The sequence below is a fragment of the Glycine max genome, chromosome 2 (assembly GCF_000004515.6).
Source record: "Glycine max cultivar Williams 82 chromosome 2, Glycine_max_v4.0, whole genome shotgun sequence".
Classification (NCBI taxonomy): domain Eukaryota; kingdom Viridiplantae; phylum Streptophyta; class Magnoliopsida; order Fabales; family Fabaceae; genus Glycine; species Glycine max.
The window spans coordinates 4,456,232-4,479,897 of NC_016089.4; the positions used below are offsets into that span (position 1 = coordinate 4,456,232).

At 31.6% G+C, this 23,666-nt stretch overlaps 4 protein-coding genes across 4 annotated transcripts; all 4 read left to right on the forward strand.

Moving 5' to 3' along the window:
- The first annotated feature begins 4,659 nt into the window (after positions 1-4,659).
- On the forward strand, positions 4,660-5,343 carry LOC100527235 (SAUR-like auxin-responsive family protein). The gene has a single exon (NM_001249866.2). It carries the CDS (start codon positions 4,742-4,744, stop codon positions 5,063-5,065), a length of 324 nt encoding a protein of 107 aa, NP_001236795.1. The 5' UTR covers positions 4,660-4,741; the 3' UTR covers positions 5,066-5,343.
- Positions 5,344-11,734: 6,391 nt separating this feature from the next.
- Positions 11,735-13,511, forward strand: RPL2 (ribosomal protein L2). Its single transcript, NM_001249345.2, has 2 exons — positions 11,735-12,235; positions 12,950-13,511. The coding sequence occupies exons 1-2, from the start codon at positions 11,796-11,798 to the stop codon at positions 13,290-13,292; spliced, it is 783 nt and encodes a 260-aa protein (NP_001236274.2). The 5' UTR covers positions 11,735-11,795; the 3' UTR covers positions 13,293-13,511.
- Positions 13,512-15,145: 1,634 nt separating this feature from the next.
- LOC100782739 (peptide methionine sulfoxide reductase A5) lies at positions 15,146-20,141 on the forward strand. Its single transcript, XM_003519823.4, has 4 exons — positions 15,146-15,573; positions 18,261-18,373; positions 18,475-18,619; positions 19,690-20,141. The coding sequence occupies exons 1-4, from the start codon at positions 15,277-15,279 to the stop codon at positions 19,885-19,887; spliced, it is 753 nt and encodes a 250-aa protein (XP_003519871.1). The 5' UTR covers positions 15,146-15,276; the 3' UTR covers positions 19,888-20,141.
- Positions 20,142-21,201: 1,060 nt separating this feature from the next.
- LOC100499854 (uncharacterized) lies at positions 21,202-23,585 on the forward strand. The gene is given in 2 exon segments (NM_001250015.2): positions 21,202-21,598; positions 23,251-23,585. Coding segments are annotated over 2 exon segments (381 nt in total). The 5' UTR covers positions 21,202-21,342; the 3' UTR covers positions 23,376-23,585.
- Positions 23,586-23,666: the final 81 nt, after the last annotated feature.

The window sequence follows — 23,666 nt, forward strand, 5'->3', positions numbered from 1 at the left end:
CCAAGGATGCAGTGGTGTATGTTCTTGCAGATATCTTTGGATCTGTGAGCATGAAATACGGAAGGAGTGAAAGGAACAAAGATGAGCTAAGCTTCAACCATCTTGAGTCTTAGAACATGACTACAAAAGAACTCCTTACATCTCATATTATTTGCCTTTTCATGTATTACTTCTTAAAAAGTTACTATTTACTACAAAGTTAAAGTAATAAAATGAATTTTCTTCCCTATAAAAATACCCTTTTATTGAAAAAAGTTAAAAGTAATTATGAATTTATTCAAGTATTTAGGAGAAATACTAATGAATAAAGATATTGGAAAAATAATTGATGTTTTTTAATCTTTTAAAGTGATAAATATTTTCTAATAAAATATTCAAAGAGACATATAATGATACGAAATTATATGTTCTTGTAAGGTTGAGGTAGGTATTAGTGGTTTTTATTTTAGAAGCTATTGATTTTTCTTGGTGCTCCTTGTAGAGGTTGAAAATGTACTTGTTTGATGTATATTCTAGTTTTTTAGTGACACCAAATTCATTAACGTGAATCCAAACTCATAAGTCAATCTGGTTTATCTCGGATTAGAATTGGATTAAATTGAACAAATTTAGTAGACATATAGAATGATATTTTAAGTATCTGTACTATGTGATATTATTTTAATTATACATAATATTTTTTTTTAACTTACATTGAAACTAATGCAAACGCTCTGAGCAAAGGATACTCTGATTCACCGAACTAATACAAAAATATTTTGTGAGAATCGTATACTAGAAATCAATTTTAATGCCTGTGTATTTCTACAACAAAATAAAATGATTTGAATATAATGTTGTGATTTACATTTGGTAAAATCAATATTAAATATAATATTTCTAGAAATCTTGATATGTATTAAAATTTTACATAATATATATATATATATATATATATATATATATATATATATATATATATATATATGAAATATTTTTAGTATGTATAATTCTGTAAAAAAAACTCATTATTTTCAGAATTAAAAATATCAAATAATGATATTAACTAAATCATGATATCGAGAGTAAATAATATTTGATTATTTTTAATTTGTATTTACTATTAGAAAATTGATGAAAAAATATTAATACGGCAATAATCTGGTAGTAATAAGATATAATACAAGTTGTTAAAATGTTAAATTCTAAAAGTTCAAAAGATGTAAGATAAGATAAAATTCATCCACATATATGAATCAACAAGGACCCCAGCCATAGGGTGGGGATAGTGTTGGGCAGGTTGATGAGGGTCAATTTTAGTGATCCTGAGGAATAAGTATTCTCATTGTCCTGATTGCCTCAAAATAGTAGTTGCCAATGCAACCAAAGGGACAATACATTTGAATGTTCCATTATTAGGTAATTGTCATGTCTAATGTGCTGTAAATTTTAGAAGAATGCTAATAATATATTTCAACTCACTTTTTCTAATGAATATTTTTTTTTTTTGCAAATATTTATTAAGATGTGTAAATCAATGCAAATTTATATTTGCAATATTCTTTAAGTTTCGCTTATAATTTTTTAAAATTTAATAAATTTTAGTTAATAATAATGCATTAAAAATAGTGCGTTAATTTTCATATATTTTAAGCTCCAAGTTCTAATTAAGAACGATTTTCCTTTGAGAAACTTCTCACTAAGTATTTTAAAAGAATAAAATAGGAAGGTAAAATAAATTAAACCTATTCTATAAGTTAAATGAAATAGTTTCTATAAATTAATTTATACATAAGTTAATTCTAATTTTTGGGAGAAGTTTTATTTATTTTACCTTCTTATTATTTTTTTTTCACAAACGTTTATCGAAAAGTTTATACAAATAAAATTTAAAACCAAATTTTACTTGTGGGTTTATTATAAACCTCCTTTTGTTAACCGTTGGAATTGAAGATTTAGTGGGTGTTTAATATCAAATGAAAACATAAATAAAAGATGGAACATCTAGATTTAAATTTCTGGATCTATCCCCATGTGTAAGTGTCAACAAAATCTTGTTTGTTCAATGATAATCTAAGGCACCTCTATCTATATATTGCTTCCATTATGCGGTCTATGCCATTGGATTTATTGTTATTGCAATCTTTCCAAGTTCACATCGTGTTTGCACAAGTGGGATTTCATTGTACTTTATGCATGAGACACTCGAACTTTTGAATGGTAGATTTGCTTATTCTTGTCGTTGAAGTAGATGTAAGGAAACTCTTTTCCATAGAATTTGCAATAACACGAAAACTACACATTTGGTGAGTTACTACTAACTAATACAGTTTAATGAGGGTTAAACATAGGGATCCAGTATTGCAGTACTAGATAGAAAACCCATATTTCTAGTTATTAATGTTATCCACCGTACTATATATGTCATTAATAATACGAGTTTATTAATTAGTGGAGGCTAAATTTTGTGGAAAGAAAAAGATAATTCATCTTTTATAGAAAAGAGATGCTAAAAAAAAGAGTGAAGGTTATTTGATTTCTATTTTTAAAAATTATTTAATTCTTAAAAGTTAACTAAAAGGCTAGCTCAGTATGCTGGAGGAGGGTGGTGAAAAAAGAGTGTGAAATTGAGGAAGAGACACGAGTAAATGAAAATAGAAGATGAAGAAAAAAAATCTTTTAGTTTTGTTTTTATAGTGCTTAAATAATTGTTTTGGGAAACATTTTAAAAACTTAATAGATTTTTCGATGAAAAATTAGTTGTTGATTGAGTAGTGTGAAATTATTTTATAAAATAATCTTCAAAACAAAAAGGTGAAAAAAAATCAATCGTGTGCTAAATCTTTATTTGAATATCTAAAATAAAAAAATATTATTTACTTTTTTATCTTTGATTTTATTTTTGTCCCTAAATCAAAGACTATGATAAACTCCTAATTCAATTCACTAAATATTAAAGATTAATTTTACTCGTAACGTATAAATATCATTGATCCAATGAAATTTTACATAAAATAAAAATTAAACATAAATTTTTTCATTAAATAAATTGATATTACTCATATAAATGTAATAGAATCTTATACAAGATGGATCCTTTGAAAATCAAAGATTGATCTATCAATATATAAATATCCATTTAATGATATGATTTCTTTCATTAGATCCATTTAATATATATTTTTTACTGCAGATCCATTTAATACTCGACTTTGCAAAAAATTACTTTTGATTTTAATTATATAAAATGTTATAAAATCTCATTCTGAAAAATCTACTACAAAATTGAATGATACTTATAATTTTATAAGAGATTTGTTCAAATATAATATAATGTTTGCAGTTCAGATTTGCCAGCCGGATAATAGGACGAGTGATAAGAACGAAGTGGCAAAGAATTGAGTCTAAGAAGGAAAGTGGCCCACATTGCTTATTTGGGAAGCAACATGCTAACCAAAATCCAGTTGTGTTATCTGCTTAACTGAACAAGTTGGATTTTAATTAGGTGTGTCCTACTTATATCTGCGTTGTTTTATAACAACATATGGACTTGGAACAATATCAAAATTTTCAGGCACATGAATATTTATTTATTTGAGAGACAAAAGTTTGACAGTACTTTAAATATCTGCTACTACTTTTTAATTAAAATTACTTTCATTTCAATGCTAATACTAACTCTGCTGAGTTTTATTATATATTATTGAGATGGAATTTTAATTAAAAAAACAACATAGAAAATAATTATAATATTATATCTGAATTAGTTTTACATGTCTGATATATTTTCTAATCGAATTCCAAGTTATATATTTTTATGATAATTATTTCTCTTGTTTCGATGAAGGCTAGAGGCAAAGGTTGAAGTATTTGCAAAGATACTTTGAAGTTGAATATCAAGGAGTTTAGCTTAATTAATTAAATATGAGGTATAAGTTATAATAAATTTTTTGATACATATTTTTAATTTTTACGGAAAAAAAAATCTAAAGTTGAATTGAGAAAGATTTTTTTTTATATAGAATAACAATAAATATCATAAAAGCATACCTCACATCGCTATTGAACATAAATTAATTAACATGAAATTATTTTAACTTAATTATTTTTTTAACTTAACCAATTCAATTTAATCACTAATGATCTCAAATTTAAATCTTAATTATGTTAAATACTCAAAAGTTGTATTATGTGATTATTGTAAATCAAAATGTGATTCTCTATTTTAGGTATATTCTGTTCACCTTACAATTAACTCATTTGTTGTGAAATTTAGCCTAATCACACCTTGGGTGGGAACCCTTAGACTAGCATAATACGATGGGACAGGGTGAAGTGAGTTGTATAAAGCATACGACTTTTGTTATCCATCACAACAATACCTAAGTTTCATTCTATCCATTTTCCTGTCCTCATTTTCTAGATCCCAAAAACAATTATTAACTACATATGAATAATTAAATATTTTGAATTTGTTGCAATCCACCATTAAAAAAAAAATCTGAATCTTTTCTTTTCAAGCTTGCAACTCTCGCAGACATGTACGAAGAATTTGGGTGTGGTCTGCTACATGTCCCCACATCCACGTGACCCTGTTTTCTCTAAAACTCAATTTCTATTTTCCACACATACCAATGTCCCAATGATAAATAAAGCCTCTCCAAACTCGCCCCATGAATCACACACTTTCAGCACCCTCAAGAGACCCTTTCAAAGTTAACAACTTGAAGGTGTGCAAAGAGTACTAACAATCAATTTCACAATGGCCATCAAAAAATCCAATAAGCTACCCCAAGCAGATGTGATAAAGCAAATTGTGAGAAGGTGTTCAAGCTTTGGGAAGAAGCAGCAACAGGGCTACAATGAAGAGGGTGGTCTTCCAGAAGATGTGCCAAAAGGGCACTTTGCAGTGTATGTTGGTGAAAACAGGACAAGATACATTGTCCCAATTTCATGGTTGGCTCATCCACAATTTCAAAGCTTGCTCCAAAGAGCTGAGGAGGAGTTTGGCTTCAATCATGACATGGGCCTTACAATCCCATGTGATGAAGTTGTTTTTGAGTTTCTTACCTCAATGATTAGATGAGAATTAAGGGAAAGTTGAAAGAAGTACACTTATTGGCATTTTGATCACTCATATGAGGCTTATCATCAACAACTAAAAGCTAGCTAGCCCCTTTTCAAGTGCAAAATTCTAAGGGACTAATACTGTTTTTTTTTTTTTTTTTTTTACTTTTTGGTATTGTAATTGTATATATACCTTGATGCCAAAGAAATTTTTCTTGGCCCATGCCATTTGTTTTCTTGATTAACAAGTGGAGATTTCAATGAACCAATGGTATTCTTCGGGGTATTACCCCGTTCAAATTTTACAATCTCTCTTTGCTTTTACTTTACTTGATTACTTGCATTTGCTTGCTTGGTAAATGTAAATTGAAAGAACAGTGGGTTTCTTCAAGGAAAGAGTTTTAATTCATACATTCAAATGTGTCAAGCGTAAAAGAAATCTTCTTTCTTCTTTTTTTATTCAAAGTTGCAGGTCTACGAGTAATTGAGTATGAATGCGACAATGGATATGAGTCCGTGTATGATACGTGTGTACTATAATATATTAACGATGTAAAATTAAACAATTTTTACAGTAATTTAATTACAAATCTTCAGTTAAATAATTGGCTTTAATAATAATTATCTTACAATCACACTAATGATATTTTTTTTATTAATAACACTATAATAACACTATAAAACTATCGTACACGCAAGATAATCATAATCAAGTTGAATAAAATTATTAGTAATAAAAACTTCTCTTCTGCCTTAAGAAAAAAAAAACTTATCTTCTAGTATTTAACCAAGTTTTTATATCCAAAACTCAAATCGGATAAAATTAGTTAAATTGAAATAACTTTGTAACAATGATACACATACTTGGTACTATATTGAATGTTTTACATCTTAATCAAATAATAATGTTTTTTAAAATCCTAAAAATAACGAAATATTTTTAGTTCACAACGCCCAAATTCCGCCAAGTAGAATTTGGAGTTCCAACCCGTGTCCAAGTTACAACTAGTACCAAGTTTTAGCTTTGAAGTTACACTTATTTCCAGCACAAGGGAAAAAAAGCAAATTAATGGAAATTGCTAATTAAGTCTGAGATTCTCTTACTTACATGGATACCTGAAACTTATTAAACTTAATTAGAATCCACTGGAACTTAATTACAATATTGTGAATATTTTTATAATATCATTAAATATATAAAAATAAAATAAACTTGAGATGCAAAAAGTTAGTTTTCCATATAAAGAAACGGAGTGGAGGGAAATTATTGTTATTTTACAAGTTCCAGTTTCAAATCCCAACAAGATTTTGGTGGCAATAGATACCATTATTGATTTTATTTTTGTTTCATAATTGTTTATGTGTCAACTGCTTATGGATCATCTAACTGAGCACATGTTTACGTCTCAGACTTAGCACTTAAAAAATTGTGGATTAATTACTCGCGAGCAAGCACACCTTTCATGCAAGCTTAATGATTAAGGGGTTGTGAAGCATTCAATAATTAAGGATGGGTGAGCCTTATTCTTAATCAGCGCAATATAATAACTTTGAGAAACCACGACACACTCAATAAATTACTAGCCAAGAGCTTATTGTTCAATGCATATATTCTATGTCGTGAACAGCTTCATTTTCTTTTATCAAACCAAAATGTACTTTGTAAAGATCCCAAAGGAACTGATGGACCATAGCTTATACTTTTTGTATTTGGACAGTATGATACACCATTATGAAATTGTAACTTTTTATTAGCATCACGAATTGCAATACAAAACAGCAGGGGTACATAAGTCGAATTGGTAATTTGTGAATAAATATCGGCTTAGTTCATGGCCATCACAGTGTACGTAGTGATTAATCATGCATCATAATTGATACATAATTGACCATTATGTCACATTCTCCTTTCTCATTGAAAGGAAGTTTTATTCACCAAAGGAAATAATTACGCAAATATGGGAGTAGTAGCCTAGCATTGGAAAAGATGGCTCCGAGTAATGACATCAAGCATTAATTTCTTGCTTTCTCAGATAACAAGTGTGACATAAACTCCAATGAACTGAAATAGTACGAGTTTAAAATTCTCATCCCAAGCATGATTAAGGAAGTTAGAGAGTCCTAATCCAACCATGAACATTCTCAATTAATAATAATGTTTCATTTACTCTCCCACCCCACATATAGGACAAAGTTAATCATGTTATTAGTATAATGTATTACTAATTTTTCCACCAAAAAAATTCACTAATTATCTCTGGGAGAATTATTCTTTTAACCACATTTTTTCATCTATAAAAAATTAAACTCAAGATTTTATTTAAAATGAAAAAATTCAATATTTTCTGAACCAACAATTTATTGATGCAGTGACATTATTTCTTTCTTATCACCTGAGAATTATGTGCATGAGATTGGACCTATATTAGTGCCAACTCAACAGTCCGTACTAACTCCATAATTGATGATATCACAGTTAAATAATAGGCCTCTGATGACAAACACATGCTTAATTTTGTCCATTTGATGTACATGTAAATGGGACCTCATTGCCTATGGTATGAGCCATCTGGGGTCTAGACAATTAAATCCTCAATCCTTTTGTCCTTCCTTTCTTGCCTAACAAATAACAAGATGTGAAACCATAGCCCCATAAATAGAGCAAAACTTTTTCTTTCTTATTTTAATTTTGATATTTTAAGGCTGCTATGAATGTGTGAGTTTTGTGGTAGGGAGTCCCAAAGAGTCCATCCAGAATCGGACTGCGTTCTATACATGCATGGCATTGTTGAGAACTTTAACTTCGCTCACTAATCTTGATTTGGTTATATTTGATTGATGTAGTTGAAAATTGTACACCAAAAGTTGTTATACTCATTTTTTAAATTGTAAATGTTTAGTAAAAATATTTATTAAAATATTTGATAAATATAAAATATTATTTTTTTATATTTATATGATATTTTTATATAATGTTATTTAAAGATAAAAATATATTTTTGATAATTATGTTAGTTTATTTTTTAATTTTGAATTATTGTAAGATCAATTTTTAATTATAATTTTAGTTTCATATAACAATCTTATATTATATCTTAAAATATGCTGACCATTTTTTTAAAAAAAAAACAACATATAATTAAGTAGACCATAAATGAGTAGAAGTATAAAAATTAAAAATTAAAAATAAAACTCCATCTTATGTAAAAGATTAAAAAGTAAATTTAATAAATATTTTTAAAATAAAAAATAGAATCTAACACGTTATTTGAACTAGTAACGTAAAAAAAAACCCACTACGATATTAAAATAAACTTATTTATAAAATATTATTAATATGGTCCAAAACAAGATTTTTAATTAATAAAAAAAAATTAAAAATAGTTAAAATATTTTCCAAACATACACTTAGTTTTAGAGGTATTCTCATATGGTGGACAAGGTATTAGGAAAGGATTTATTAGTTTATAGTTATCTAAAGTAGTGGCTATCAATTATTTAGTTATAATAATTGCATGAAAGAAAGAAAAGACTACACATTCAGATGAGAACAACACTTTCCAAGAAGTTTCGTATCGACTAGTTAACAACTTTAAGTTCACATGTTAAAGTTGCAAATTCAATAATGAATTATTGAAGGTAATCACGGAATTCTTGATTTTTGCTATATTTTGCATTACCTTTTTACAAGACACTTGACTGGTGGAATATTCCCTATTTTATGCAACTTCTATGTTGAATTCTATCAAGGATGACTTGTGGATATGGGAACACGAGACAGGGGTAAAGACGTAAAGCTATATTTTTTTTCCCCTGAAATGGTTCATATCTTCCACCACCCAAAGTGATGAATAATTTTTTTCCGGAAATTTTGCAAGGTGAATATCTTTCTTTTAACTTATTTTATTTTGTATTCAAAGATTAATTAGAATTAGAATCTAAATCACTTACATATTAAGGAAACATAATTTGTTATTATTATTTGTATTAACCGTTGTTAAAATATAGTTTTCTCCTTGTCTCTTTTCACCATATTCATCCATCTTATACTTGTGGAGGATATAAAAATATATATTTCGTATTTCTTATCACTCTTTGTTAAATAAACAAAATGCTTCTACAAAAATAATTTCTCAAAGAATATAATGCAACAAACATTCCTCCTCCCCCGGCCACCCCAATTTCGTGGCAAGTTAGCTAGGAAGAGTTTTTTTTATATATACGAGATAGTAAAAAAAAAAACAAGACTTCTTTCTTTTTTTTTACTTTTTTTCTCAAATAAATATTAAAAACTGATATTTTCACCTATCATATTCTTTTCTATTTTTCCCTCTTTATTTAGACAAGAAAAGAAATCGTGTTGATCAACATAGATTTTAGTCATTAATTCATGATAATTTTAAACATAACCCTTTCTATTTTTTTTTATATTTTTGTTATCCAAAATACTCTTATAATTGGTAAACGTACCCTTCAACTGTAGAGTGGGAAGATTTGTCCACACAACAAATATTTTAAATGGTTCCCACCATTATTTGCAATCTTTTTCTGGTGCAGCAGTACTGAGATTAATGAGCATGAGATAAAACATACACAGGACTCACATCCCATCTTGAGTACTTAAAACTTTCCTACAACATGTGTAATGGTGCATCGATCCCCAGGTCTTGGACCATAACGACAAAATAGCTTAGAGAAAACTTTGAGCAAGAGTTATGTTGTTGGGGTTATAGGAAAAATTCTAAGGTGGAAAAATTATTTTGGGTAAGTTATGTTGATTAAAGGCAGTATAAATTATTTTTTGCGAAAGAAGAATGTCACTAGAAGGAAGAACAAATGATCAAACTTCAAAGGAATAAAGAAGGAAAACACGAAAAGTGTCAGATAATAAGAAAGGGAAGAAAAATTAATAGTAAAAAGAAAAAATAAGGGATATTTAAACGAGTGAAAAAATAAAATAAAATATATTAAATAAAGTTATCAATAAGAAAAAATATTTTTATTTAGTTATTAAAAAAATACGTTTAACAATTAGCCTAAGGAGTAAGTACCCCCCAAACCAAAAAGGTTTGGGCCAAACTGAGAAGGTTGATGGGATTCTGTTAAGCATTGGTTTTTACCACCCAAATGCTTTCGTTCTAGACCTGAAGAATTTGGTATGTAATCCACTCTTACGTATTAAAAACAATTTTTTTTTTGGAGAGAAATAATATTTTCTTATATATTTCTTAAAAATGTATGATTATATCATTGTTTAATATATTTAATTTTAAAAAATCTTAAATTACTAATTATTTTTTTAAAAAAAATTAAAGTCTAAGATACTTTATTTTGAAGTGTTTGTCTAACTAACCACCAATTAAAAATGGGATTAAACAATCCCATCCTATGTGATCCAATAAAATTATATGTATTTGTTTAAATTTTTTTGTGCACAAAATTCTATGTAATTTTGTTGGACCAATTAATTCCATGAAGCAGTTAGACCACCCGTATTTTGAATGATTACTTTCTATAAAGTTTAACTACGTTTTACTATTTGGTATACGGAGCCGATTTCCTTATTCCAACTAAATTGGGAGTATAGATACTGTTAGTAAATCTAGAGGGTGAGAAAATAATGGTTAAGATTTTATTTTGCTAAATAATCCCTACACTATGTGTTAAATGTTGTTTAAATTTGTAAAATAAGTCTACTTATTCTTTTTAGTGTATTCTTTCAACAACTCACAAATCACTATCAACTTACACTATTTGGAAGAAGAATCTTTATTAGCAGTTCTATTCCAAAATCCCTAATATATTGTAACGATTTTTTTTTCTTATTTTTACCAACTTTTTATTTCCGTAAAATCTTTTATTATTGGTTTTGAAAGCGAAATGATGAAAGCAATATTTATTGTTGGCGACATTTGTTTTTGTCGAGAAATCATTGGATTAGTTTAGTTCAAAATAGGTTTTTGGACACCCTGTTGGCGTCCTACTTCACAGCCCAAAATGAAGTCAAGAAGTCCACCGGTACATTTTGAACTGCTTTGCTATTGCACTTCCTCATTGATATTTAAACCTCTATCTTTGACAAAAACTTATTTATGATAAAAAAAATACTCCCGAGTTTCGACACTCTTGTAACACAATGTAAAATTATTTTTATTATGAAATTAATTTTATATATTAGTTACTTTTGTTTATAAAAAAAATCATCTTTTAGCATTAATTGAATTAATTATGATACATGTTATCCTTTTTAATAATAATCGATTATTATGGGGGAACTAAATTAAACTACCAAAACAAGTTTCTGTTTTGTTAAATTTCTTTGAAAAAGTAACATTATAAGGTGTCAGGTCGGGATTATTATTTGAAAAACCTTACATGAACACCTAATGTGCTATTTGACACCTAGAGAAAGGAAAAGAAAAAAAAATAATGTATGATTGGATTTATGATGTGATAGAAAGAGAAAAATAAAAAAATAAAAAATATTGAAGGAATATTTAAAATAATAAGGAGTTTGTGTATGAGTGTATCATTACTCTTATTATTTTTGTCACTTTTTGTTTTTGGAGAAGATGGGAGTTTAAATAGCAAAGCACCATTGAGAATGATATTGGGCTTGGACCAGCACGTATAGATTCAGTCGAGTACGTCCTCCTATATATACGCCTCTTTCCCACCCGAAAAAACCCTAGAATCCCCACTCCAGAGCCAAGGTAGGTTAAACAATCTTCTTCATCGTCGTCGCCGCAATGGGACGTGTGATCCGTGCGCAGCGTAAGGGAGCAGGCTCGGTCTTCAAGTCCCACACGCACCACCGCAAGGGCCCTGCCCGCTTCCGGAGCCTGGATTTCGGAGAGCGCAACGGCTACCTGAAGGGTGTCGTCACTGACGTCATCCACGATCCTGGCCGTGGCGCGCCTCTCGCTAAGGTCGCCTTCCGCCACCCGTTCCGCTACAAGAAGCAGAACGAGCTCTTCATCGCCGCCGAGGGTCTCTACACCGGCCAGTTCATCTACTGCGGCAAGAAGGCCACCCTCGTTGTCGGCAATGTGTTGCCTCTTCGATCCATTCCTGAAGGAGCTGTCATCTGCAACGTCGAGCACCATGTCGGCGACCGCGGCGTCTTCGCTAGGGCGTCTGGAGACTACGCCATTGTTATCAGTCACAACCCTGATAATGACACCTCTAGGTATCGATGTTTAGTATTAATTGAATCAGTTATTAGTGATAGTAGTAGTTTTGTTTGATTAGTTTTAGATCCAGGTTGAAAGGTAAGATGTGAATTTGTTTGTTAATTGTGATTTTTTTAAGTGCATAGCTTGGTTTATGATTTATTGGTTGAGAATATGGGTGATTTGTTTAGTTTATTTTTAATTGAAATGTTAGGTGCAGTTTAATGGTGTTTTGCTCTTTGTTTCAGGACTAAGGTTTAACTGCATAGCGTAATTTTGGGAATTTGGACGAATTGATTTAAGGGTTTAATTGAAATGATAAGTTTGGCTTAATTGTTAAAGTGTCTGGCGTAATTTATGATTTATTGATGAGGGTTGGAGGTTTGAGTAAATTGGTTTCAAGGGTTTTTATTAAACTGCTAGGGCATTTGGGTTTTCAATTCGTTACAGGATTAAAGTTTTTGTTGAAGTGGATAGCATAGTATATAATCTATCGAAGAGTAGGGTTTGGAATTTGGATGAATTGGTTTGAGGAGTTTTATTGAAATGTTTGGCATGTGGGTGCGGTTTAATTGCATTTTGTGCCTTGTTAAAGGATTGAGCATTTTATAGAAGTGAATAGCATAATTTATAATTCATTGATGATGATTGGGTGTTTGGCTGAATTGGTTCAAGGGTTTTTTATTGTAATGCTTGGGCATTTGGGTTTAGTGTAATTGTGTTTGTTTCAGGATTAAGCTCCCATCTGGTTCAAAGAAGATTGTTCCAAGTGACTGTAGGGCCATGATTGGTCAAGTTGCAGGTGGAGGGAGAACTGAGAAGCCTCTTCTCAAGGCTGGAAATGCTTACCACAAGTTCAGAGTGAAGAGGAATTGCTGGCCCAAGGTTCGTGGTGTTGCTATGAACCCTGTTGAGCATCCCCACGGAGGAGGTAATCACCAGCATATTGGTCACGCAAGTACTGTCAGGCGTGATGCTCCTCCTGGACAGAAGGTTGGTCTCATTGCTGCTAGGAGGACTGGTCGTCTTAGAGGACAAGCTGCTGCAACTGCTGCCAAGGCTGATAAGGCTTAAAGAGAACGTTGTTAGGGTTATTATATTTGATTGCAAGTTTTTCAGTTTTGTTTTTCTTTTTTCTGATAGTTTGTTTGTTAAACTATTTGGGCACCTTCTTCAGAACCATTTTCTTCCCAACATATGGAGTTTTCAATAGACGGTCTTCTATATTTGTTTGGTTGCATGTTCAATGCTGCAGATTATTGCTATTTTATCTAGTTCCTACTGGTTAAATTAGTTCTTTTGACAAATTGAATTATATCATACCATTTATTGATTAAATTTAATTGATAGGCTTCGAGGGTGATATTCATGGTCACATTTAAGTAATGTGTGGCCATGAATATGTACTTGAAATAAGTGTTTCACTACGCAAGGATGCATATCACTTGTCTTGTATCTTCATGGTGGTTAAGCAATGGTTATTTACTATTTATTGTTTGTGATTTGAGATTTCCAATAATTTTAAAGATGAGTTGGTTAACGAATTTTTTTTACTGAACTGTTGTTTTGGTTATGTTGTCCCTATAATCGAATGGTAATTTTCATTTTTTTTAGAGAAATTGTAATTTTTTAATTGATTTTTTTCAATTATTTTTAAATTTTTTTAACCAATAGAATCAAATAAGCAATGACTATAATACCAACCTTAGAACTATAAAAATTCAGATTAAGGGGATGGAGTTCATGCAGAATTTCTTTTCAACGAAAACTGTTTTGCCATGAAAGTATATCAAATAAATATTCTCATTTTGTGATTAACAAGCTTTCGATGCTGATATGTCCCTGGCTTCTTCTGGACCTAGCTATGCTTTTCATGTGTTGGGTTGTTTGGATTGAGAGATGATTGATGAATTCTTTTACCACCCAGTCTCTGCTAGCTATTTTTATATAAAAAAAAAGTTCAAAGCTTTTTTCATTATTGGAAGACATGTCTTCTAACAAAATTAGGAAATATTATTAACAAAGGATTTTGTTCATTCCTAATCTTTTTTGTTTTAATTTAATTACAAAAGAAAAATCATACCCATACAATGTGATTACACAAGCGCATCCTCTCTTACAAGGCAAGCTCTTTGAATGATAGATTTGGTAAGGGTAAAAATTCCTTATATTTAAGACATGAGAAGGGGATTTTTGTTTGGTTTAAATCTGAGAAAATTTAAAAAAAAAAAAAACTACTGCATGAGAAGTTTAAGGATATGCAACTGTTTCTTAAAGAAGAAAAAAAAAAACACACAAATCAGCTTTCAGAATTAAAACATGGAGTACACTTCAAATAATAATGTGCAAATAATAATAATAGCAAAATATATACAGAGCGAAGTCATGTAAATATGCATAAGTTATTTAATACATTTATAGATTCAACACTTTAACAAAAAAAACACATAATTTTAGTTTTTGAAGAGAAATTAAAATCATATCAATTTTAATACATATAAAAACTAAATACATATTAAATATTTACAGAAACCAAAACTAAATTCGTGATATTTTAAGAAACAAAAATATGTTTTAATCAAATTTAGATAAAGAAGATTAGAGAGTAAATAATCAAATAAAATTAATTATTCTTTTAAAAATTAAAATAAAACAAAAACATCATACTACATTGATATACTCTCTTTTGTTTTTTTTATAATAAAAATCACATAATAATCTAAATGTGAATATTAAAATTGTCATGTTCCTTTGACTATATCGTCAGATTCTCTAATGTATTTGTGTCGTAAAAAAGTGTTGTAAATATATTAAAAACTATAAAATTAAGTTTAAAAAAAAACCTTTAAAATTAGAAGAAAAAATAATTAAACATGCGAGACCTATAAAATGATTTTGTTTTTTTTTTAATAAATTTCAATTAACAAGATATAGATTAAAATAGTAGTTGTAGTGTGTGGTATCATCAAAACGACGGATTGGTGGGGGTGGCGCCTTCGGCCATTGGCACGTACACCTCCTAAAAACGACAACTTGTGTCCCGCAGCTTGGTGGCTAAATGGCAGTTCCAGAGAGGAACCATAACCATTATCATCATTTCTCAGTGTTGATCGTCCTCATACTCGTCGACAATGCTCTCTGCATCAGGTTCCCGGATCGGATCGCCCAACCCGCCCTCGACCCGGGAGACCAACACCGCCTGCATGTCGCCGTCTTCGCCCTCGGCAGCTTCTGGAGATCCGAAGCGGTGTTCGGCTGCTTGCCCGGCGTCGTTCGCACCACCGTCGGCTACGCCGGCGGATCCAAACCCAACCCCGAATATCGAAGCCTCGGTGACCACGCCGAGTCCGTCAAGGTTCTCAATTGAATTCCTTAATTTCGTTCCGAATTGATAATCAATGTTTTAAGTATAAGATAGATTGGACTTACTATCATTTAATTGGTTTAAATTGTCATATCCATGTACGTGACCAACTGTGAAGTTGTTGAAATTTTTTCAGTTTTTTTTTTTATTGGTTATAGTATAGCTTCTATTTATCCACCAAAGTGCATCGTCATCTTTACTTTACAGAGCAGCTAAATCCCATTTCTAATTAGTAGAGCATGGTGACCAATGGAGGTAGTGAACCAAGGTTTGGATCTCTGTCAGGAGAGCTATCCACATTTAGTGTCCAACCATGGACAAATAAAAATAGCATGGAATGGGGATAAGTGCTAGAGATGAAGATTTGAAATGACTTTGTTAATTATCGTGGTTGAAACTACTCTGAAACTAGAGTTCGTTTCCCCTAATAGCCTTTCTTTTCATAGTTGTCTTGGATGGTGAGTGAGATTTGCTCAACCGGCAATTTTAATTGTGGTGTTTTCTGATTGTTACATCCTTACCAACATTTTCTAAGTCACAGTTCAAACAATAAGTTTTCTAGCTATCCATTTCTTATCCACTTTTCCCTAGACGCGTTATTAGAGAAAACAAGCAAATTCTGTTTGTTTAGACACTTGATTGAATTTTATGTTCTTTCACACAGTGATGCAGAGTGCTTTAGCACCCAGAAACTAAAAGCTTAAAACAATCAAATAATCTCAATATCATGGTGTAGTTTTGATTTTGGAGCTGGTTGATTTATTGCAAACACCTAATCCTTTCATATTTATTTGTGGTTATTAGGATTGGTAAGCAGTTATTCTATTTTTTATATTTTTTCCGAGGTGTATTTGAGTATGTTTATTCATGTTAGTGTTCTCACACTGTCATCGTATCTGGGTTCCCTAGTTAATTAGTGAACAATGAAATTTTGAAGTATGAGATGAAAACATCTAAAGAATCCAAGTTCAATTACAATTCAACGACTTCTGTTTCCAAAGAAATGTCAAGTCCTAACATGTGGTAAAGGTTGCATAAAGGGTGCCCATTTTTAGGCCTGTGCCAAACCAATGTCTGGGAGAAATCTACTTGTTTTAAGTCTGCAAACCCCAAAGGCCATCACTTGATTTGATATGCATAGATCCTTATGCTTTTATAAAACATGAAGTCGTTGGCATGGACAGTTGAATGTTGAAGTTGTGAATGGCAGGGACTGTGATCTGCATTGAATAGTTTGAAATCATAGGCCTGTGAAAGAAAGTTTTCATTTATAGATCCTTTGAAGATATTATTGTAACATGCTTTATCATAGTGTAAGTGTGGTTGTGTTGAATCTGGAATTCATGTAGACTACTATATGTTAATAATTTTTCATAACATTGAACAGATGGTCTTGTTGGACAAGCGACCTTAATAACTTAAGAGGAGGGGTGAATTAAGTCTTACAAAATTTCTCACTAACAAGTTTTAACCCCCTTTTAAATGATAGGCTCAGAATGCAGAAGAAGAAGAAGTAATCAATTTAACAATGTTCTTTTAAATGCGCAAGATAAAATAATTTGCAGTAAAAATAACTGAGATAAGGGAAGGGAGAATTGCAAACTCGATTTATACTGGTTCGGCCACTTCCCGTGTCTACGTTCAATCCTCAAGCAACCCACTTGAGATTTTTTCACTATCTCTGTAAATCCTTTACAGACTTTGAACACACCTTGGGATCCCTCATTCTTGTGTTCAAGATTCTTACAATCCAAGAGACAACCAGTTTCTTGATTACAACTGAGTTTATGAGATGAATAGAAAGATTTTTCTCCTCTAGAATAGATGATACAAATTGATGTTCCTAGAAGAATTTTCAATAAATTTGCAAGTGTTTGACAATAGTTGTTTAGAGAGGATTTGACAATTAAGTTCTCTTTAAAACTCTCTATCTTGCTTTTCGAAATCAGACACTCATATATATATATATATATATATATATATATATATATATATATATATATATATATATATATATAGGTCCATTGTGTCTTTTCAAAATAGTTTGAAGAGATGTGTCTTTTCAAAAAGCTTTTCTGAAATTTTCTCATTGGTAATCGATTACAAGTTTCTGATAATCGATTACACAGTTATATTTTTGAAGGGTCATGACTTTTTAAAGTGTTTTATAAAGTGTCGTTACTGGTAATCGATCGATTACAAACATCTGGTAATCGATTATAAGATTCAAAATTCTAATTTCAAAATCCTTTTAAAAAGCTTATTTTCAAATTTGTCTCTGATAATCGATTATACTATCTAGTAATCAATTACCAGTGCCTTTGATCTCTTGAAAATAATTTGTTTTGAGGTCAAAACCAATCAACCAGTGAGATTGTTTGAGGCCGTATCTTTTTTTTGATCTTGTTTGCTTGACCTTGAATTAATCTTTAAGCAATGCTTAACCTTTGAATGTTTGTTGAAACAACCTTGTTTGATTCTACTTTGGCATCATCAAAATCCTGTATTCATACATTCACGGGTGCAACTTTCTTTTGTTTTAACTTTTACAAACAAACTAAATTCAATCCATGTAACATCTTAAAATCCAGATTTAACTGCATTAATTCATTAATATGATGAATTGAAGTTGGATGATTTTGTTGAATTTGCTGTTATGGCTCGCGATTACAATGCAGGTCGAGTATGACCCACAGCTGATTAGCTTTAGGGAACTCCTGGATGTCTTTTGGTCAAGTCATGATCCTAGGCAAGTGTATGGCCAAGGTCCTGATGTGGGTAATCAGTACAGGTAGGAGGAGCACTGATGCCAACCACAATTTCTTGTGATCTTCCTTCATATCCAGCCTCATGCTGACTGCTATGTACTGAACTATACCTATATGCTGGCAGATCTATTATTTTTGTTAATGGAACCGAAGAATCAAGAATGGCTGCTGTCAGCAAAGAACAGGAACAAACCAGGTCAAGAAGCAGCATTGTGACTACTCAAATTCTGCAACTTGGAACATTTTACCCTGCAGAGCCAGAGCACCAGGTATGTTTCCAAAATAATGTTTGATAGAATACCAATTTGAAATAGATGGAAATAGGATTAAGTCACAGCAGATTATACAGATATTTCAGCAATTTCTTGCTTTCCCAGAGTTCAAAAACTCCTTTAGAGACTACTTCTGTCAGAAAAGCTACCGAAGACATGACTTAATAGTCCCCCCAAGATTACCACACCGATATAAACCAAATACATAATTATTCGCCACAGAAACTGTCACACGACACTTATGAAAACTGCAGTGATTATTAAAACTAAGTCCTAACATCAAGTTATTAAAACTGCAGTAATTAAAACTAAATCCTAGATTTTCTAGAATAGACCTCCAATCTGTGGGTAGTCTGATGCCTTATCAATGTTTCTAAGAAAAGCATTTCCTGCTATGTTGCTTGGATGTGGGTACAAATAAAACTAAGGTCCCCGGTGCCATGGAGGCTCCTTGTTGCACAAAGGTATGAGAGAGGGTCATTGTATCTAGCATTTCCCTTGTGTATGCAAAGAGGCTATTTCTGGATTCAAACTTGTGGCCGACTGGTTACTAAGGGAAACTTTACCGTTATGCGATATGAAGACATCCCCAATTTTGGCACATATGTGCATCATAAAGATTTAATCTCTTACTGTTCCATATTCTTGGTACTGGGGGACTGGGGTTGTTAGATTTCATATGCATATCATTGGTAGTTGATTTGTCACTTTCTAGAGAACTAAAACCTCCAGGTTGTCTTGTGCATATCATTGGTAGGGGGCTATTAACCTTTTTGAAGATAGCAAATACTCATTTTTCTTTGAAGAGACATCAATCATGAGGGTTAAATTCTAGTTCGAGCTGCCTTAAATTGATACAATCTACATATTTGTAAATAATATGCAAGCATTACTTATTAGAGTTCTTATTCTGGCCATAAAAACATACCATTGGAAATTGAGTTGATTTTTGTTGTCTACTATTAGACAATTTTGCTAAGTACAATTCTATTACTCTCGAAGTTCTGACCCATTAAATTAAATCAAATCACTAACTGAAATTGCCTGTTCTGTTCTAAAATATGCAGAAATTTGAACTCAAGCAAAATACCATCCTTCTTCAGTTAATTGGGAACCTTCCTGCAGAGGAGCTTGAGAGGTCTAGCCTGGCAACAAAATTGAATGGATATGTGGCCGAGCTTTGCCCTCCAAATATCCAAAAGCAAATTGATGCCAAGATCAACGATATTATTAAAAAGGGTTGGCCTATTTTGAGGGATTTGTAGTTGGCCTCGTGGGAAGTTTGCTCAGATTGTCAACTTGTCATTCTTCAACTAGCTTGCTTCGCTTCAGTTCCTATAGGTTTTGTTCAATAGCTTGCATCAGTTGCAGGGCTTTGATTAAACGATTGTGTTGTAATTACTGTACTTGTAAAGTCTTGAGTCTCCCTCTTATCCTTCAAAAAAGAAACCCTTTGATTTTTTTGTTCTCTTACATTTACCTTTTTTATTTATGAAGACAACGGAAGAACTTTTTATTATTTTATTAGTATTATTCAAAAGAGTGACAAAGTAAAAAAACTAGTAATTTTAACTTGCTATTCGTCAAGTGGAAGACGAACCTATTACGTTTGTGCGTGTTAGAATCTTACAATATTTTGAAAAGCTTATATTATTGGCTAAATTGTAATAGAGGTCTTTTTTTAATTCTTCATATGTAATTTTAGTTTTTATATTTTAAAAACTTCGAAAATTTGGTTGAATTTTTAATTTTGCATTAAGTTTATTTTCTTTTATATATTAATTAATTAAATTGTTTCTTAGTGGTACTTTTTGAATGAATTTGTTAGATTTAGACTTTAGAGAACAATTAACCAAAATATAAAAAAAAATGTTTACAAAATTGATGATTGAAGTAAAATTGTAGGTTTTTTTTAAAATGTAGGGATTAAAATCAAATATTTTATTACTTTTGTGAAGTGCTAGTATATAGTTAAATTAGTCTCTTAAAAATATTGAATTGTTCTTTTTTAGGAAATTGAATTAAACTTATTATTTTTTTTGAAAATGTGTTATTTATATCTATCTAAAAATCGTCCGGTCGGTTGGACTCTTTTTAAAAAAAATTATTCTTTTTTTTCTTTCTTACATTATTGAAAAGTATGATAATAAATTTTCTAACTATAAAACAAGATATAAGAGCTAATTATAACCAAACAATTCTCAATTTGGTTTTCGGAATACAAAAATTTCATTTTTTAAAAAGTAAATAAAAGGAAGCAACTATGATTTATGAACTGCTCTGCTTCATCCTTGGACCTTTATCCGTACAAATACAGTCACAAACACAAAGATCTACATTTATGCCATATGAGATGAGAAGAGCATCATCATAATTAATTAAGTATAGAAGCCAAGAAACCAATCATATTTTGACACGCGGCGCAAACAGAGCTCGGGCATTTGGTTTTTTCCGAACAATACAGAATCCACAACGAATCTCGACCGCACGAACGGACGTCTCAGATGTGCACAACAACGAGCTCCCCTTGATTTCGGACCACCGTATAAATACCGAAGCTTGAAGAGTTCAGCACTTTCACACAGTTTCCTTTCTTCTCTCTGGAGCTAGGGCGAGTGACCGGAGCGGCGAAGATAGAGTCAGATCGGAAGCGGAAGAAGGCGTCGACCTCGGCGGCGGAGAAGGAGAAGGAGAACCGCAATAAGACTAAGAAGTCGAAGATGTCGTCGTCGTCGTCGAAGACTGGTGGTGGTGGTGAGGTTAGGGCTTCGCACATATTGATAAAGCACGAAGGTTCTAGAAGGAAGGCCTCGTGGAAGGATCCAGAAGGCCGCATCATCAAGAGCACAACCAGAGAAAACGCGGTTTCTCAGCTCAAGGCCCTCCGCGACGACATCGTTTCGGGCAAGGCCACTTTTGAGGACATCGCCTCTCGCTTCTCCGATTGCAGCTCCGCCAAGCGCGGCGGTGATCTCGGTTAGTCGAAAAATGAATGTTTCTTATATAATAGCAAAATTAAAAGTTTTAATTGTGTAAAGATTTGGACGTATGGTATTCTTATGAAGGATCTGATAATTGAAAATTGTGTTATTCTTGAAAAATTCTATTAGTTGAGATTCGTAAGTATGAAATTGCAGTGCAGGATCATAATAATAGACTTGCCATTAAGACATTTTTTGTCGTCTTCTTGACTTGTGAGGTGGTGGTTTTGTTATTTTAGGGGTTCTTGTCTGTTTACTGTAATAGAACAAAACAAGAATTATATGGACTTGATTTGATGAAGAACAAAACTTAGATGCGGTTTCAGAGGTGCTTTTGGTGCTATTTTCCGGTTAGAATTTGAGTTTTACTTCAGTAATCTGTGTGTTAATACTGCATCTAACTTTTGTCGATGCGGATTATTGGGGTGAAACTTCGATTCAGAACAGAGAAAAATAGTACCAAAAGCACATATGGCACTGCATCTAACCTTTTGTCCTTTGATGAATTCAGTTATTACCGTGTCTTCTCATTCACTAACGCTAGTTTGGATTTTTCTGCTCCCGTCCTCAAAAAAAAAAAAAAAAAAAGGAGTTAGAATAGGTTCATAAATTTAGTTATCTGAGAATTTAGTTTAATAGTTTGGGGGTGGTTGATGCTGGATCTAGCACCTCTTAAATGAGCAAGTATTTAAAATGAAAGAGTAAGGGTGTGTCCACTGCTGACTTTAACTTAGTTAGGTTTACATGTGCTGTATATTAATCAAATTTCCTGGTGCTACCTGACTTTGTGTTTCTTATTAACGGACTTGCAGTGTTTAACAGAACATCAAACTTAACTTTCAGTGACATTCTTTCTGTTGTTGTTGCTGCATTGTTAGTTTCATAAGAATTCCCCATATTTCACCAAAGCTCACATTTAATGTGTTTCATCATAACCAAAACTGGCAGTTTTGCATCCCAAACTGGTACCTAATTACTAAAACTCAAATATTTTAGCTCCTCCCGTCACAGAAGGTACCTAATTAGTACACATTTCATGTCATTGTGTTTAATATAATTATGAATTGGAAGACCTGAAAAATGATGCCACTTGTTTGAGAACTGAGAAGCGCTTTATAAGTTCCAAGTTAGTGTCATAAAATAGCTTTTGATTTGATATAGTGATAGTATATATTCGTTATAGATGTTGCTATGGCAATTAGCATTAGTTAGCCTAGCTGTAAGCGTTTCAAATGTTGTTAGAATACGATTTAAAGGGCTACTATTCAATTGCTATCAAGACAACAGATCTTTCAATCTGTGTAACTGTCTAGTATGCTTTATCTGGTTCTGAATGTAAGGGTGTCTTCATGAGTGCCGTTGCCCGAAACTCCAAACTTGTACGTTAAATTCATTTGTACTTGCTGTGTGTTTGGATCAGGGTCACATAACTGTGGATATGTCACTCTTGAAGGTGTTATTGTGAAATTTGATGTGAATCTCACAGAAATGTAAACATAGACCTCAAGACTTAGAACCAATCTCACCCTTGGTCATAAAGAACTGAGGATCTACATTTAGTTAGCATTCATTTCTGAAGTGAAATACATGTCTGAATTTTTCATAACTAATTTTGTCAATGAACTGAAATAACTTTCTTGGGTGCAGGTCCTTTTGGTCGTGGCCAGATGCAGAAGCCTTTTGAAGAAGCAACTTTTGCTCTTAAAATTGGTGAAATAAGTGACATTGTGGATACTGACAGCGGAGTCCACATTATTAAGAGAACAAAATGAGATTATTACGGAATAATCTCCTAATAGGGAGAGACATTAACATCTGTAGAAGATTTCCAGGATTCTTGTTCAACTCAAGATCTGTTGATATATGTTTGAGACATGGCGGTGTCATGTTTTTGGATGATATATTGTTTTCTGACAATTAAAAACATGTGGTATGCTTGTAATTTTGAAAGACATTTATAAGGTTTGGATTCTATTGTCTTTGGGCTGGAGCTTCTCTCTTGCTGGGGACGGGAATTTGTGGTTAAACCAGGTAATTGTGGTCTTACGGTAAAAGTAGAATTT